The 17,580-nt window shown below is 44.2% G+C and overlaps 1 protein-coding gene across 5 annotated transcripts in view; it reads left to right on the top strand.

The window, feature by feature from the left end:
- LOC127042845 (uncharacterized) overlaps window positions 1–17,580 on the top strand; it is a 98,293-nt gene that overhangs the window by 40,344 nt on the left and 40,369 nt on the right. For all 5 annotated transcript variants that reach the window (XM_050936313.1, XM_050936312.1, XM_050936315.1 and 2 more), the window contains one exon: window positions 8,112–8,194. In XM_050936313.1, coding sequence (XP_050792270.1) covers window positions 8,112–8,194 — 83 coding nt within the window. The remainder of the gene's footprint in view (window positions 1–8,111; window positions 8,195–17,580) is intronic.

Raw genomic sequence — 17,580 nt, 5'->3', positions numbered from 1 at the left:
TATGAGTCAAGGAAGCCAGCAGAGTATCAGAAACCTGGAAGAATCTCTGACTGGATGGGCTCAGGCGTTTGGTCACAAGCTGAGATGGTTCAAAAGTTTTGGATTTTTTTTAAGCAGAATTTTTTTTATTATTTCTTTAAACAATCAAACAGCAAGCAGCAAATATTTGGCCACACACTTCTGAAACCCCAAATCATGTTCAGGTTTTGGCAGACTAATTTCAGCTTTTCAATTAAAAAACCACAACAAATTTTGAAGGAAAGCAGACATTGTCCATGATTTTTTCTGCTTTTTAAAAACCTCAATTTTCGAGCCAAAAAAAGTTTTGATGGAAAATATTTGTCCAACCCTTTTAATGAGTTTAGTGCCTTTTAGCACTAGCTGATGCTGAGAACCAATGATACCTTGTAAAGGGGACTTGAAAAGAAGTTCTCAAAACTGAGTTTGTGCCAAGATGCGGAAGATTTTTAAATGTTTATTTTCCCCAGGGCCATTGGGGGGGGGGGAATGGGGTAATTTGCCCCAGCGGCCCCCACGAGAATATAGTATTCTATAGTATTGCAACTTTTTTTTTTTTTTAATGGAACGGGCCTCTGAAATTGCTTTGCCCCAGGCCCCCTGAATCCTCTGGGTATTCCTGATTTTAGCTGATATCTCACTTCAGGGCCATAACCAGGTTGGGGCAGGCAGGGCAGCTGCCTAGGGTGCTAAACCATGGGGGTGGGAAAAAAACTGGGAGGGGATGAAAATATGCTTGCTCGCCTTGCGTGCTAAAATGTCTAGTTACAGCACTTCTCACTCCTGAGGGTAACAGAGCCTGAAAGGGAACAGCTCCTGCAGATGTCCAGCTGCCAACTGGGGCTGTGTACTGATAGCCTGTATGCTGCATTGGTGCTGAGTGGCGTGGGAAGAAATGACAGCCCTCCCCAGAAACCTGTGGCAGACTACCTGCAGGAAAGTTTCTCTGAGATCTCTAAGGAGGATTCATGGGACATCCAAGTGCACATAAACAAACTATTCTGCATGGCCTTCTCTGCCTAACTGTACAGGGGAATGGGAAGCGGATTGCAACTCTACATCTTTTGGTTTTTTCACTAAATCTTACAGCATAAGTAAAAAAAGAGTACATAAACGTGTCCTTGCAATTTCCAAGCAAACTGCGTACTTACCAGAGGTTCCTTTCCCTGCATCAGACTTATCTGTGCTGGATTGGAGGGACTTCCTGGATTGTCTAGGAGTCAAAAACAGGTCCTGGCTTGCTGTGCCACTGGATCCCTCTGGTCACCTGTCCCTGTGACAGTGTGTGACTCACTGCTGTAGAGCCTCCTGCTGGTTGTCTCAGGGAATTAGCGTTTCCAGCCTCCAGAGCGCCCTCTGCAGGCCAGTGTCCCACTGCTGCTGGCCCACATGTCCCTCCTGGACCCCGGTGCTTTACCCTGGGGCTGCCCTCTCTGGGAACCCCCCCAAATTCTCTAATTCCCACCTTGCCTCAGTCTGGGCTACTGCCAGTCATCACTGAGCCCCCGCTCCCTGGGGCAGACTGCAGTGTAAAAGCCACTCATCATAGGCAAGGGGGTTCAGATCTGCTGCCTTCCTTTCCCTCCCAGTACCTATGGGTCTTGGACCGGGCCCTGCAGCCTGGGCAGTTGCCAGCCTGGAGCTCCCCTGCTCCTCTGGTTCTCCCAAGCCCTGCTTCACTCACAGTACCCTTTCTGCAGGCAGGCAGACCCTGGTCTCTCCCAGCCTGGAGAGAGACTTCTTTTGGGCTCCTGGCTCACAGCCTTTTTATACAGGCCAGCTGTGGCCATTTCCCCAGTCAGCCCAGTTTAGCAGCTTTCAGCCACAACCTTCTCCCAGGGCTGACTTTAACCCTTTTTCTGCTGGAGTGGGGGAGCCGCCCCACTACAGTCCCCCATATGCCTCCTCCTCATCACTGTTCCTGGGGGGGCTGTGACTCCTGCTCCCCCGAAGTATCCATGGAGCTTGGGGTGTGGGGGGTGGGGTCTCTGCAAAGGATGGCATTCAGCACTTTGTAAAAGTGGCATGTCTGCAGTTCTGTACCAGAGCAAGTGTTAGCCTCCCTTGCCTTCTGGTACACCTGCCGCAGCTCCTTGACTTTCATTTGGCACTGTTAAAGGTTCCTCTTGAATCCTTTCTCCTCCCTACCCTGAGCAATCTGCTGGGTGATACCAACTTTTCTACAGCTAGATTGAAGCTGTGCCTGCACAGCCTCTTCTCCCCAGAGATCCAGGAGATGCAACACCTTCTGGGTACTCCACTTATGAGCGTGTCTGCAGCATGGAGCTGGCATGGTCAGCTGGGCAGTTGCTAGGTATGGTTGACAGTTGCTAGGTGAGCTCTCCACAACAGGCAAACAGGAAATGGAATTTCAGAATTTGTAGGTCTTTAAAGGGGAGAGCATGTATCTGTGTATCTGGCCTCTTGACAGCAGAGTTCAAAACGGTGACCAGAGCGGTCAAGGTGGGGCATTGCTGGAGACTTCCTGGAGGCCACTGAAGTTGACCTAAGTAACACAGTGTCTGCACTGACGTTGTGTTGACCTAACTACAACAATCTAAGTGCTACATCTCTCACTGAGGTGGAGTTAAGTTGGTGTAGCAGACGAGTTACATAGGTGGGAGTGATATTTTGAGTTAGGTCAACGTAAGCTGCCTTGCATCGACCTCACTCTAGTGTAAACCAGGGTTATGTCACTTAAACAGTTTTGAAAACTGTACCCAAGTTTAGCGCACAGACTTATCAACGGTTCCACTTCCTTTGCTATATGCATAAGTGATTTTAAATAGTTTTAGAATCATGAGAAAGCATGCTCCCCGACAGCAGGATAAATCCTTGCCATTACAAAAAGTACCACTGATTCTTTAACATGCATGCAGAGCAGACAAGATCTCTGTTTTTTTTTAAGTCACCAGTACAACCCAGACACAACAAACTGCATAAAATTCAGTTTCTCTCTCTTGGGAACCTGAATGGTTGAGGTCACTCTGCTGGATGGGATTTGAACATGTGGTTCCAAGGAATTTTGCTAAAACAGGCTTGATAGTTAGATCCCAAAGTAAGGCCCTGAGAGAGCAAAGCTCTAAAGCATGTGCTCGAATTTTAAGTACAAGTGATCCCACTGACTTCAATGTGATTAACCATGTGCTTTAAATTGAGCACGTACTTATGTGCTTTGTTGGATTAGAGCCTAAACCATCACCACTGGCTTCTGAAGTTTAACATCTCTGTCTTCCTGTAGAACAAAACATTTTCTCTTTTATTCTTCTATGTTTGTAAATATTTGACAAATTGTTTGTGAGAGGAAGGAAGTGTATAAAATCTGTGTATGACACGTCTAATCACCGAATTCTTACAATTCAGGTGTTTCAGATTCATTTGCTGGAGTGCTTGTAATCTTGCAAGGCTTCTGTTTGCACTGTAAGAATGTGTGCTAAATACTGTAGTAATTAGTGTACAATTAGTAACACTAAACGAACACTTTGTTTTAAATGTTTAGTGTGAGTATAGAGCTGGATTATCAGCCATGGGGAATGCAGTCCCCCGTTATTCCAAAGAACAGATGCAACATAGATGACAGTAGTGCAAGTTTCCTGAAACTACCATGTCAATGTGTTTCAACCTTGCCCTGGAGGGGTCACGTCTGGGAAAGAAAGGATAGTTCAGTCTCCGTGTTTACTAATCCTTGGTGCCTCTGCAGAGGCTGCCCAAAAGTGCCAATTTATATTGGCGATTTGTGTGGATAGAGGCTATCACTTGATCTCCACAGGCCACCAAACAGCCTTCACATAGAAACAACTTTTAATCACTACTGACATGGGCTGCATCATGACTGGCAACAGGGCCATCCTTAGGATTTATGGGGCCCTACGCAGTGTAATTAAATGGGTGCCCCTATGCCCGATGGCAGTCTGGGCTCACAACCTGGAGGTGGGGGAGGGACGAGGCAGCAAAGGATAATGTGCCTCCCAGCCCGCTTCATGGCAGTGGAGATTCACAGTTCCCCGCAGAGACTGCTGTATTCTCTCCCTCATGCCGAATGCGTGGGGCTGGTACATTTGGCTTTGTGAATACGGCTCCTGCCTAAGGAGATTGCAGGGCACGCTGGGTTGCAGGGGCCAATCCGCTCTTACATGCTGTCATGGGCGGTGGGTGAAGCTGCCGCTTGGGAAGGCTAGCTCCCCAACCCTCTTCTTCTGCCTGTGGCCCCACCCATACTCCAATCCTGCTCTGCTCAGGCCCCACCCCACTCTGCCCAGGCCCTGCCCTTTCCCCACTGTCTCCCTCCTCTTTTCCCTCCCCCCACCCTGCTCACCCCCTTCCAGCCAAATCCCTGAACCCAAATGAAACAAGTGACATTTGAAAAAAACACTCTTCTGCAATTTCTTTCTAAATAAAATGGAGCATGTTTTCCACAGCATGCCAGATGGTGAAGACTGGACTTGCAGAAGGTACCTAATTAAAAGCACTAAACTTGGGAATAAAAAATATCAGTCACAGGTTTTTTGATATGCCCTGAAGTTTGTCAGAGATTTATTTGCAAAAACTTTGTTGTAAAGGTGAGTCAGCTGTCTTGCTGAATGGAACATTAAATATTATGGAATACATGATGCAGCTCTTCTCTCTTTTACATTTTCTTAATCAGTATTTCTATGCTGATTTTATATTTTAAATGTACTCTTAAACCTTCATGAAGTAATCATTCCAGATTTCTTCATATTTAACTCACTGAAACAAAGACATTATTGTAAATTAATCAGTTACAGAGGTGTAGTGTGTTCATAACAATGTTCATTGCTTTTAGAAAAAGGGAACATGAATTTACTTTGTGTGATCTCCATAACAATAGACATGTTTATGAAATTTCACCAACTTTAAAAAAAATATGTTTTCAAAGATTTTAGGCATAACAAAGGATTTGATATCTATCTTAGTACTGATTTTGCTGGAGGGTTCTCTTAAAACTAGTTCATCAGGTAGTCAGAAGTAAAGAAAGGGAAACTCATTTGTCCAGTTATCTGGAAGGAAAGGGGTGTTGTCCATTTAAGGGCTCTCTTCAGCTGGAGGAGCAGGGGCGGGGGGAGGGAATTGAAGGGAGAAAGAGATGGAAGGAAAGGACAGGAAGACTTTGGAAGCAAGTTTTTTTTACTATAGTAATTAAAATTAAAATGAACAGGAGTACTTCTGGCACCTTAGAGACTAACAGATTTATTAGTCTGTGTGTTCCGTTCTATGCATCCGAAGAAGTGAGCTGTAGCCCATGAAAGCTTATGCTGAAATAAATCTGGTAGTCTCTAAGGTGCCACAAGTACTCCTGTTCATTTTAATTTTAATTACTATAGTAATTTTAGTAGATTTTTAGATGCACAATCATCTTCAGCCTTAAATGTTTGGGTCTTCAGACATATAGTTTTTTAAATAAATCATTCAAAAGACCACCCTTATCTAAAATACACATTTTAATTTTAGGTTTCAGAGTAGCAGCCGCGTTAGTCTGTATCCGCAAAAAGAACAAGAGTACTTGTGGCACCTTAGAGACTAACAGATTTATTTCAGCATAAGCTTTCGTGGGCTACAGCTCACTTCCTCAGATGCATAGAATGGAACACACAGACAGAAGATATTTATACATACAGAGAACATGAAAAGGTGGAAGTACGCATACCAACTGTAAGAGTCCAGTCAATTGAGATGAGCTATCATCAGCAGGAGAAGAAAAACCTTTGAAGTGATAATCGAGATGACCCATAGAAGATGTGAGGAGAACTTAACATAGGCCTTGGCTACACTCACACTTTACAGCGCTGCAACTGGGGTGTGAAAAAACACCCCCCTGAGCGCTGCAAGATACAGCGCTGTAAAGCGTCAGTGTAATCAGGGCAGCAGCGCTGGGAGCGCGGCTCCCAGCGCTGCACGCTACACCCGTAAGGGATGTGGTTTACATGCAGCGCTGGGAGAGCTCTCTCCCAGCGATGCCGCTCTGACTACACTCACACTTCAAAGCGCTGCCGGGGCAGTGCTTTGAAATTCCAAATGTAGCCATACCCAACTTAAGTTAACTAATTGAATCTGTTTCCCTGTGTTAAGTTTTCCTCACACCTTCTGTGGGTCATCTCGATTATCACTTCAAAGGTTTTTTTTCTCCTGCTGATGATAGCTCATCTCAATTGATTGGACTCGTACAGTTGGTCTATCTCTAAGGTGCCACAAGTACTCCTGTTCTTTTTGCGGATACAGACTAACACAGCTGCTACTCTGAAACCTAAAATTAAAATGTGTATTTAAGATAAGGGTGGTCTTTTGAATGATTTATTTAAAAAACTATATGTCTGAAGATCCAAGCATTTAAGGCTGAAGATGATTGTGCATCTAAAAATCTATGCAAGGATTTTTTAGAGATGTGATTTTCTAATCTTCACTAACTCACTAATGAAATATTTTTAAAGCAAATTTTAAACGAAGGTCCTGTAGACTAACATGTTCTGAGTAAATATTACATTAATGCACAACTGTTTTTGTCAGTAAATTCAGAAACTGACAGTATATACCCGGGAGTTGGCAAATGCCTATTAAATGGCTTTATTACCACTTGAATGGCTCTTTAACAGTTCAATGTTGTGCTAATAGGTCTGGCAGGTTGGAAGGCTTTTTCACTTTTAAGTTACTAGATCCCCTCCAGAGTAAGGGCTTGTCTACATCAGAAAGTTGCAGCGCTGGTGAGGGAGTTACAGCGCTGCAACTTAGGAGGTGTACACATCTGCAGGGCACCACCAGCGCTGCAACTCCCTGTTTGCAGCGCTGGCCGTACTCCCGTTTTGTCTCGGGTGTAGAGGATCCAGCGCTGGTGATCCAGCGCTGGTAATCAAGTATAGTCACTTACCAGCGCTTTTCTTGACCTCCGTGGAATAAGCAGGTATCCCAGCATACCTGAGGAAGCCTCTGGTAATCAAGCTGGTCTCCTTCCCCGGCTTGCTCTCGCGTTCCCCGAACCCCGAGCAAGCAGGTCTCCTTCCCTGAGGTTTGCTGGGTGGTTCCGGGAAGGCGAGAGCAAACCGGGGAAGGAGACCAGCTTCGCCGCGGGTTGCTCTCGCGTTCCCCGAACCCCGAGCAAGCAGGTCTCCTTCCCTGAGGTTTGCTGGGTGGTTCCGGGAAGGCGAGAGCAAACCGGGAAAGGAGACCAGCTTCGCCGCGGTTTGCTCTCGCGTTCCGCGAACCACCCTGCAAACCGCAGGGAAGGAGACCTGCTTGTTCGGGGAACGCGAGAGCAAACCGCGGCGAAGCTGGTCTCCTTCCCCGGTTTGCTCTCGCGTTCGCCGAACCCCCGAGCAAGCAGGTCTCCTTCCCTGCGGTTTGCAGGGTGGTTCGCGGAACGCGAGAGCAAACCGCGGCGAAGCTGGTCTCCTTCCCCGGTTTGCTCTCGCGTTCGCCGAACCCCCGAGCAAGCAGGTCTCCTTCCCTGCGGTTTGCAGGGTGGTTCGCGGAACGCGAGAGCAAACCGCGGCGAAGCTGGTCTTCTTCCCCGGTTTGCTCTCGCCTTCCCCAAAACCCCTTGAAGCCGCCCAACAGCGCTGCAGTGTGGCCACATCTAACACCACTTGCAGCGCTGGTTGCTGTAAGTGTGGCCACTCTGCAGCGCTGGCCCTATACAGCTGTACTAATACAGCTGTAACAACCAGCGCTGCAAAATTTTAGATGTAGACATGGCCTAAGAGTTGCCAGGCTGCAGCAGCTATCTGTGGGAGCCTTCAGGAAGGGTCAAAACAGGGATCGGAAGAGTGAGAAGGGTGGACATTAAGACCCAGTGGTGCCCCAAATTTTCAGGTGCCCTATGCAGCCGCTTATGCTGCGTATGCCTAAAGACAGCCTTGACTGGCAATCTAAACTGGCCTAATTTCCTGTGACTGATTCATCGAGCCACCCACTGCCCCAAATAAATACATCAAAACCAATAATGATTTTTGAAATCCTAATTCTCTTAGCTTCCCAGCCCATACAAACTTGCTCACATCTCCCAAAATATCACTGATTGTTGTATTAGACTTTTATTTATTGATGATGATCTATCAACAGCTACATTTTTTTCTTCTCAATAGGCTTATAAACTGGACAAAACTAGTAAAAATTTCTTTGATGTAGAAGATTTCCATAGTCCTAAAATGGATGATTTCTATGATAGGTAAGTACTAGTGCACATGGCAACTGCAAGGAGAAGTAAATGACTTATTTTTATTATGGCTGAAGTTAGGATAAGCTAATTTTCTTATTATTGCTTTACTCTTTGCTAAGAAGAGACCCTAACCATTATTCCGTTATGGGTTGCCTTTTTCTTTGCACTTGTTCCTAATTTCTTTCCTAGTAGCTGTGTCATCAGAAGCCCTAGCCAATAAGAAGTCCTAATGGCATCTCTTTGGGGGAACTTTCCCCCCAGGATCAACATGTGGATATCCTTCTTCCTGTACTGACCTTTGTGGCACCATATTTCCCCACTACAGATGCTGTGGAGGACACTCCATAGATCAGGGTCCATCTGTGTAGAGATTGCAAAAGTGAGGTTCGGGTAACATAAGCGTTCCCTGATAACTACTGATAAATGTATTAAAAAGTCCATTCAGCCTGCATTTGCATGGAGCCCCCTTCATACTGGTCCCTTGTTACCAGATGTGCCCATTCCTTTGGGGTATGCTCATTTATTAGAGTTACTCTTCTGGGGAGAGGGGGGTTCTGTAATTCTATTAATGTACTGCTTGTGTCACTTGTGTGTTCATATGGAGCTCCTCCCTTCTGCAAGTCCCCTCCCAGTGGAGCTATCCTGCAGGACCTAGGTCTCCCAGGGCTGGGTTCCTCCAGCCCCAGAATTAGATGAGCGAACACACGCACACACGCGCACACACACACACTAACAGAGCAAGTCTGAGTAGACCGGGTCAATCAGCACTCTCACTCTTACCCCCTTATATGTCACTGTACTCAATAGGCTGAGTCAAGCAGCACTTTCAAGCTGCCACCCTTATATGCCACAGATTCAGCACGACCCTATCCCCACTTTCACATTACAATTGAACAGGTAGTAACCCACTTGATGAGCAAACCCCACAGTATTTTTGGATGCTACAGAGATCTATAGCTTAGGTAAAAGAAGCGTTTCTGCAGAATAAATGGGGAAGCTAAAAACACAAAGGAGTAAAGTTTAGAGAGAGAGAGAGAGAAGCAACCAGCTTACCATAAAAGATATTTATTGAATAACAGTGATAATTACACAAAGAGGGCTAAACAAACATAACAGTTACATTATTAAAGGTTAATAACTGAGGTAGAAAAGAAAACAGAGAGAGGGAGGCTTGAACTGGTCGCGGTTCTCAGGTGATGGTGGTAGCTCAGGGTCCTGAGTGCTGGAGACAGGCAGAGCCCCGAGCACGATCAATCAGGAGATGGAGTCCCAGTGGAATTGATGCAAAGTTTGGGTCCATGCATCAGAACGTTTACTTGAACATAGGTGGGGTTTTTTGTAGAGAAACAACAGTGTTTCAAGAGAGAACACTAGATTTGTTTGTGGGTAAACTGATGACTCAAGGGTTTTCTTTAGGTTAGACAATAGGAGCTGATCACCCTTGGCTATGGGTGGTGTTTTCTTCCAGGGAGCTCACAATACAATTACATAACATAAGAAGAACATAAGAACGGCCGTAATCGGTCAGACCAAAGGTCCATCTAGCCCAGTATCCTATCTACCGACAGTGGCCAATGCCAAGTGCCCAGAGGGAGTGACTCTAACAGGTAATGATCAAGTGATCTCTCTCCTGTCATCCATCTCCACCCTCTGACAAACAAATAGAGTCTAGGGATGCCATTCCTTACCCATCGTGGCTAATAGCCATTAATGGACTTAACCTCCATGAATTTTTCCAGTTCTCTTTTAAACGCTGCTACAGTTCTAGCTTTCACAACCTCCTCAGGTAAGGAGTTCCACAAGTTAACTGTGCGCTGTGTGAAGAAGAGCTTCCTTTTATTTGTTTTAAACCTGCTGCCTATTAATTTCATTTGGTGACCCCTAGTTCTTGTATTATGGGAATAAGTAAATAACTTTTTCTTATCCACTTTCTCCACATCGCTCATAATTTTATATTCCTCTATCATATCCCCCCTTAGTCTCCTCTTTTCCAAGCTGAAAAGTCCTAGCCTCTTTGTCTCTCCTCATATGAGACCCTCTCCAAACTCCTAATCATTTTAGTTGCCCTTCTCTGAACCTTTTCTAGTGCCAGTATATCTTTTTTGAGATGAGGCGACCACATCTGAACGCAGTATTCAAGATGTGGGCGCACCATCGATTTATATAAGGGCAATAATAAATTCTCCGTCTTATTCTCTGTTCCCTTTTTAATAATTCCTAACATCCTGTTTGCTTTTTTGACCACCTCTGCGTGGACATCTTCAGAGAACTATCCACGATGACTCCAAGATCTTTTTCCTGACTCGTTGTAGCTAAATTAGCCCCCATCATATTGTATGTATAGTTGGGGTTATTTTTTCCAATGTGCATTACTTTACATTTATCCATATTAAATTTCATTTGCCATTTTGTTGCCCAATCACTTAGTTTTGTGAGATCTTTTTGAAGTTTTTCACAGTCTGCTTTGGTCTTAAATATCTTGAGCAGTTTAGTATCATCTGCAAACTTTGCCACCTCACTGTTTACCCCTTTCTCCAGATCATTTATGAATAAGTTGAATAAGATTGGTCCTAGGACTGACCCTTGGGGAACACCACTAGTTACCCCTCTCCATTCTGAGAATTTACGATTAATTCCCACCCTTTGTTCCCTGTCTTTTAACCAGTTCTCAGTCCATGAAAGAACTTTCTCTTTTATCCCACGACAACTTAATTTACGTAAGAGCCTTTGGTGAGGGACCTTGTCAAAGGCTTTCTTGAAATCTAAGTACGCTACGTCCACTGGATCCCCCTTGTCCACATGTTTGTTGACCCCTTCAGAGAACTCTAATAGATTAGTAAGTCATGATTCCCTTTAGAGAAACCATGTTGACTTTTGCCCAACAATTTATGTTCTTCTATGTGTCTGATAATTTTATTCTTTACTATTGTTTCGACTAATTTGCCCGGTACTGACGTTAGACTTACCGATCTGTAATTGCTGGGATCACCTCTAGAGCCCTTTTTAAATATTAGCATTACATTAGCTATCTTCCAGTCGTTGACTGTAGAAGCCGATTTAAAGGACAGGTTACAAACCCTAGTTAATAGTTCAGCAATTTGACATTTTAGTTCTTTCAGAACCCTTGGGTGAATGCTATCTGGTCCCGGTGACTTGTTAATGTTACATTTATCAATTAATTCTAAAACCTCCTCTAGTGACACTTCAGTCTGTGACAGTTCCTCAGATTTGTCACCTACAAAGGATGGCTCAGGTTTGGGAATCTCCCTAACATCCTCAGCCGTGAAAACTGAAGCAAAGAATTCATTTAGCTTCTCCACAATGACTTTATTGTCTTTAAGCGCTCCTTTTCTATCTCTATCTTTGAGGGGTCCCACTGGTTGTTTAGCAGGCTTCCTGCTTCTGATGTACTTAAAAAACATTTTGTTATTACCTTTTGAGTTTTTGGCTAGCCGTTCTTCAAACTCCTCTTTGGCTTTTCATACTACATTTTTACACTTAATTTGGCAGTGTTTATGCTCCTTTCTATTTACTTCGCTAGGATTTGACTTCCACTTTTTAGTGGAAGTCTTTTTGTCTCTCACTGCTTCTTTTACATGGTTGTTAAGCCACGGTGGCTCTTTTCTAGATCTTTTACTGTTTTTTTAAATTTGGGATATACATTTAAGTTGGGCCTCTATTATGGTGTCTTTAAAAAGCACCCATGCAGCTTGCAGTCACTTTAGTCACTGTACCTTTTAATTTCTGTTTAACTAACCCCCTTATTTTTGCATACTTCCCCTTTTTGAAATTAAATGCCACAGTGTTGGGCTGTTGAGATGTTCTTCACACCACAGGGATGTTAAATGTTATTATATTATGGTCACTATTTCCAAGTGGTCCTGTTATTATTACCTCTTGGACCAGCTCCTGCACTCCACTCAGGACTAAATCTAGAGTTGCCTCTCCCCTTGTGGGTTCCCATACCAGCTGCTCCAAGAAGCAGTCATTTTAAAGTATCAAGAAATTTTGTCTCTGCATTTTATCCTGAGGTGACATGTTCCCAATCAATATGGAGATAATTGAAATCCCCCATATTATTGAGTTCTGAATTTTGATAGCCTCTCTAATTTCCCTTCACATTTCATCATCACTATCACTGTCCTGGTCAGGTGGTCGATAATAGATCCCTAATGTTATATTCTTATTAGAGCATGAAATTTCTATCCATAGAGATTCTATGGAACATGTGGATTCACTTAAGATTTTTACTTCATTTGAATCTACATTTTATTTCACATGTAGTGCCACTCCCCCCCTCCCGCACAACCTGTTCTGTCCTTCCGATGTATTTTGTACCCCAGAATGATTGTGTCCCACTGATTGTCCTCAGTCCACCAGGTTTCTGTGATGCCTATTATATCAATATCCTCCTTTATTATGAGGCACTCTAGTTCACCCATCTTATTATTTAGACTTCTAGCATTTGTGTACAAGCACTTTAAAAACTTGTCACTGTTTAATTGTCTGCCCTTTTCTGATGTGTCAGATTCCTTTTTATATGAATGTTTCTCGTCTGATCTGGCCCTTACATTATCCTCTTCCATTCTGTGTTCCTGACTATAACCTAGAGAATCTCTATCAATAGACTGTCCTCTAAGAGAAGTCTCTGTCCAATCCACATGCTCCTCTGCAGCAGTCGGCTTTCCCTCATCTCCTAGTTTAAAAACTGCACTACAACCTTTTTAATGTTTAGTGCCAGCAGTCTGGTTCCACTTTGGTTTAGGTGGAGCCCATCTCTCCTGTATAGGCTCCCCCCATCCCAAAAGTTTCCCCAGTTCCTAATGAATCTAAACCCCTCCTCTCTACACCATCATCTCATCCAGACTCTGAAGCTCTGCCTGCCTACCTGGCCCTGCGTGTGGAACTGAGAGCATTTCTGAGAATGCCACCATAGAGGTCCTGGATTTCAGTCTCCTCCCTAGCAGCCTAAATTTGACCTCCAGGATGTCTCTCCTACCCTTCCCTATGTCATTGGTACCTACATGTACCACGGCCACCAGCTCCTCCCCAGCACTACACATAAGTCTGTCTAGATGCCTCGAGAGATCCACAACCTTTGCACCAGGCAGGCAAGTCACCATACGGTTCTCCCGGTCATCACAAACCCAGCTATCTATGTTTCTAATGATCAAATCTCCCATTACCAACACCTGCCTTTTCCTAGTAACTGGAGTTCCCTCCCCCGGAGAGGTAACCTCAGTGCGAGAGGATACCCCAACACCATCTGGAAGGAGGGTCCCAACTATGGGAAGGTTTCCCTCTGCTCCCGTAGACTGCTCTGCTTCCCTGGGCCTTTCAGCCTCCTCAACAGTGCAGGGGCTATCTGACCGGAGGTGGGACAATTCTACAGTGTCCCGGAAAGCCTCATCAACATACCTCTCTGCCTCTCTTAGTTTCTCCAATTCCGCCACCCTGTCCTCCAAAGCCCATACGCGGTCTCTGAGGGCCAGGAGCTCCTTGCACCACTTGCACACGTATGCCACCCGCCCACAGGGCAGTTAATCATACATGCCGCACTCAGCACAATAAACTGGATAGCGCCCACTCTGCTGCTGGGCTTCTGCCTGCATTGTGTCCTAATTAATGAAGGGGTTGTTTAAAGCGAGAAGTTTTGGCTGTAGTTTACTTTATAGGTTTTAAAACAAAAATAACAGCAAGGGGCCTTTGGCCCCTTCCTGCTCCCCTTCCACACTCCCTTGCGAAACTCCCTGTTAGCAGCCCCCGGTTGCTAAGCTCCCTGGTCACTTGCACACTGCTTTATAAAGCCCTGGCCTGCTTGATAGCCCCACCCACTGACTAAGGCTCAGCCTATCAACAGAGGCTTCTAGCTTTCAAGTAGGCTGCTTCAGTATTTTGGATATCAATCAAGGATTTATTACTAGAATTGGTCTGATAACTGCTGAGCTGGGTGTGGGCAGGCGTAGGTTCATCAACATTTAGAACAGAGATCCCCATGATGCAGTGCCTCCCTGCTTTTCTGGTCCCAGAGTTCAGTATGGTTCTCTGTTCTCCATTCTGTATGCTAATGGAGAAGTCTCCCTGTCCCATCTTTCATGCATATGAGGCTAGAGGAGTTGTCTCTGTTTTCCATTCTGTATGCTAATAGAGATTTCTTAATCTTATCCTTCTTGTCAGGAGGGATCTAGGTGTGTCTCCCAATGCCCTTCACTGCTCTCTGCAAGCCTTTTCTCTGATCAGTTTTGGTTCAAACAGAGACTAGTGAGGGCGGGGGGTGTCTTTCATGTGTCCGACAGACTGGATACTGCACCCTGGTTCTCCAAGAACACAGAGATGACTGGTAACACCCTCCTCTCAGAGTGGGGATCTAAGGGAAGCTGCCCGAAAGGTGAAATGCTGCGCAATTCTTGAAAGAGGGGCAAGAAGTCCTGTAGATGAAGCAGACCCACAGGACCTCTTGTAATAATTGTGGTGTAGCAGGCCTCCTTTGTTTGTTAGCCTACTTGGTGAAAAGTGAGTGAAATTTCATGAATTGTCCCAATGAGCCATTATATGAAACTGGTTAAGAAAAGATGTGACTGAACTTCTTTAAACAGATAGGGTCTACTAATACCACTGAAGGATTGCGTTAAGATTGTAACTGATAAACAAGAGGAGTTGAGAGTCGGAAATCAATGAACCAGAATTGGTGTGGCCACTGGGAAGCATTCATGGACAGAGGACTGTTCTCTTGGGATGGACTTCATCTGAGTAAGGAGGGAAATAGACGTCTAGGATGGAGGCGGCACAACTAATTAAGACAGCTTTAATCTAGGAATTTGGGGGAGATGGTTGAGAGATGTCCAGGTAATCTCCACGCCGGAATTTAACATTGAGAGGTAAGAAAACAAAGTAAGAGAGGATACAGCCGTGGGCAGAAGAATGGACATAAGGAGGAAGGGTAGTGTAGATACCAGTCTAACAGGTGATACTGGTGGTAGAATGTCTGTGCCTAACCAGGGCAAAAATTAAGATGTCTGTACACTAATGCGAGGAGCCTAGGTAACAAAATGGAGGAACTAGAGCTACTGGTGCAGGAAGTGAAACCGGATATTATAGGGATAACAGAAACATGGTGGAATAGTAGTCATGACTGGAGTACAGGTATTGAAGGCTATGTGTTGTTTAGGAAAGACAGAAATAAAGGCAAAGGTGGTAGAGTATGTCAATGATGAGGTTAACTGTAAAGAAATAAGAAGTGATGGAATGGATAAGACAGAGTCTATCTGTGCAAAAATTACATTGGGAAAGAAAGCTACTAGAGCCTCCCCTGAGATAGTGCTTGAGGTGTGCTACAGACCACCGGGATCTGATTTAGATATGGATAGAGACCTCTTTAATGTTTTTAATGAAGGAAACACTAATGGGAATTGTGTGATCATGGGAGATTTTAACTTCCCAGATATAGACTGGAGGACAAGTGCTAGTAACAATAATAGGGCTCAGATTTTTCTGGATGTGATAAGTGATGGATTTCTTCACCAAGTAGTTGAAGAACCAACGAGAGGGGATGCCATTTTAGATTTGGTTTTGGTGAGTAGTGAGGACCTCATAGAAGAAATGTTTGTAGGGGACAACCTTGGTTCGAGTGATCATGAGCTAATTCAGTTCAAACTAGATGGAAGGATAAACAAAAATAGATCTGGGACTAGGGTTTTTGATTTCAAAAGGGCTAACTTTAAAGAATTAAGGAAATTAGTTAGGGAAATGAATTGGACTGAAGAACTCACGGATCTAAAGGTGGAGGAGGCCTGGAATTACTTCAAGTCAAAGCTGCAGAAATTTTCAGAAGCCTGCATCCCAAGAAAGGGGAAAAAAATCATAGGCAGGAGTTATAGACCAAGCTGGATGAGCAAGCATCTCAGAGAGGTGATTAAGAAAAAGCAGAAAGCCTACAAGGAGTGGAAAATAGGCAGGATTAGCAAGGAAAGCTACCTTATTGAGGTCAGAACATGTAGGAATGAAGTGAGAAAGGCTATAAGCCATGTAGAGTTGGACCTTGCAAAGGGAATTAAAACCAATAGTAAAAGGTTCTATAGCTATATAAATAAGAAGAAGACAAAGAAAGAAGAAGTGGGACCGCTAAACACTGAGGATGGAATGGAGGTTAAGGATAATCTAGGCATGGCCCAGTATCTAAATAAATACTTTGCCTCAGTCTTTAATAAGGCTAATGAGGAGCTTAGGGATAATGGTAGAATGACAAATGGGAATGAGGATATGGAGGTAGATATTACCACATCCGAGGTAGAAGCCAAACTCGAACAGTTTAATGGGACAAAATTGGAGGGCCTAGATAATCTTCATCCAAGAATATTAAAGGAACTGGCACATGAAATTGCAAGCCCATTAGCAAGAATTTGTAATGAATCAGTAAACTCGGGTGTTGTACCGTATGACTGGAGAATTGCTAACATAGTTCCTATTTTTAAAAAAGGGAAAAATGTGATCCGAGTAACTATACTGAAAGGTGAACTGTCAGGCTGGAAGGAGGTTACTAGTGGAGTTCCTCAGGGATCAGTTTTGGGGCCAATCTTATTTAACCTTTTTATTACTGACCTTGGCACAAAAAGTGGGAATGTGCTAATAAAGTTTGCGGATGACACAAAGCTGGGAGGTATTGCTAACACAGAGAAGGACCGAGATATCATACAGGAAGATCTGGATGTCCTTGTAAACTGGAGTAATAGTAATAGGATGAAATTTAATAGTGAAAAGTGCAAGGTCATGTATTTAGGCATTAATATCAAGAATTTTAGTTATAAATTGGGGACACATCAGTTGGAAGTAACGAGGATGACTATAAGCCGCCAATGTGATATGGCCGTTAAAAAAGCTAATGCAGTTTTAGGATGCATCAGGCGAGGTATTTCCAGCAAAGATAAGGAGGTGTTAGTACCATTATACAAGGCACTGGTGAGACCTCATCTGGAATACTGCGTGCAGTTCTGGTCTCCCATGTTTAAGAAGGATGAATTCAAACTGGAACAGGTTCAGAGACGGGCTACTAGGATGATCTGAGGAATGGAAAACCTGTATTATGAAAGGAGACTCAAAGAGCTTGGCTTGGTTAGCCTACCCAAAAGAAGGTTGAGGAGGGATATGATTGCTCTTTATAAATATACCAGAGGGATTAATATTAGGGAGGGAGGGGAATTATTTAAGCTTAGTACCAATGTGGACACAAGAACAAATGGATATAAACTGGACACTAGGAAGTTTAGACTTGAAATTAGACGAAGGTTTCTAACCATTAGAGGAGTGAAGTTCTGGAACCGCCTTCCAAGGGGAGTAGTGGGGGCAAAAGACATATCTGGCTTTAAGACTAAGCTTGATAAGTTTATGGAGGGAATGAT

This window comes from Gopherus flavomarginatus, chromosome 1, assembly GCF_025201925.1.
Source record: "Gopherus flavomarginatus isolate rGopFla2 chromosome 1, rGopFla2.mat.asm, whole genome shotgun sequence".
Classification (NCBI taxonomy): Eukaryota; Metazoa; Chordata; order Testudines; family Testudinidae; genus Gopherus; species Gopherus flavomarginatus.
Note: the sequence above shows the minus strand (reverse complement) of the source record. Positions and strands in the feature narration are given on the sequence as shown.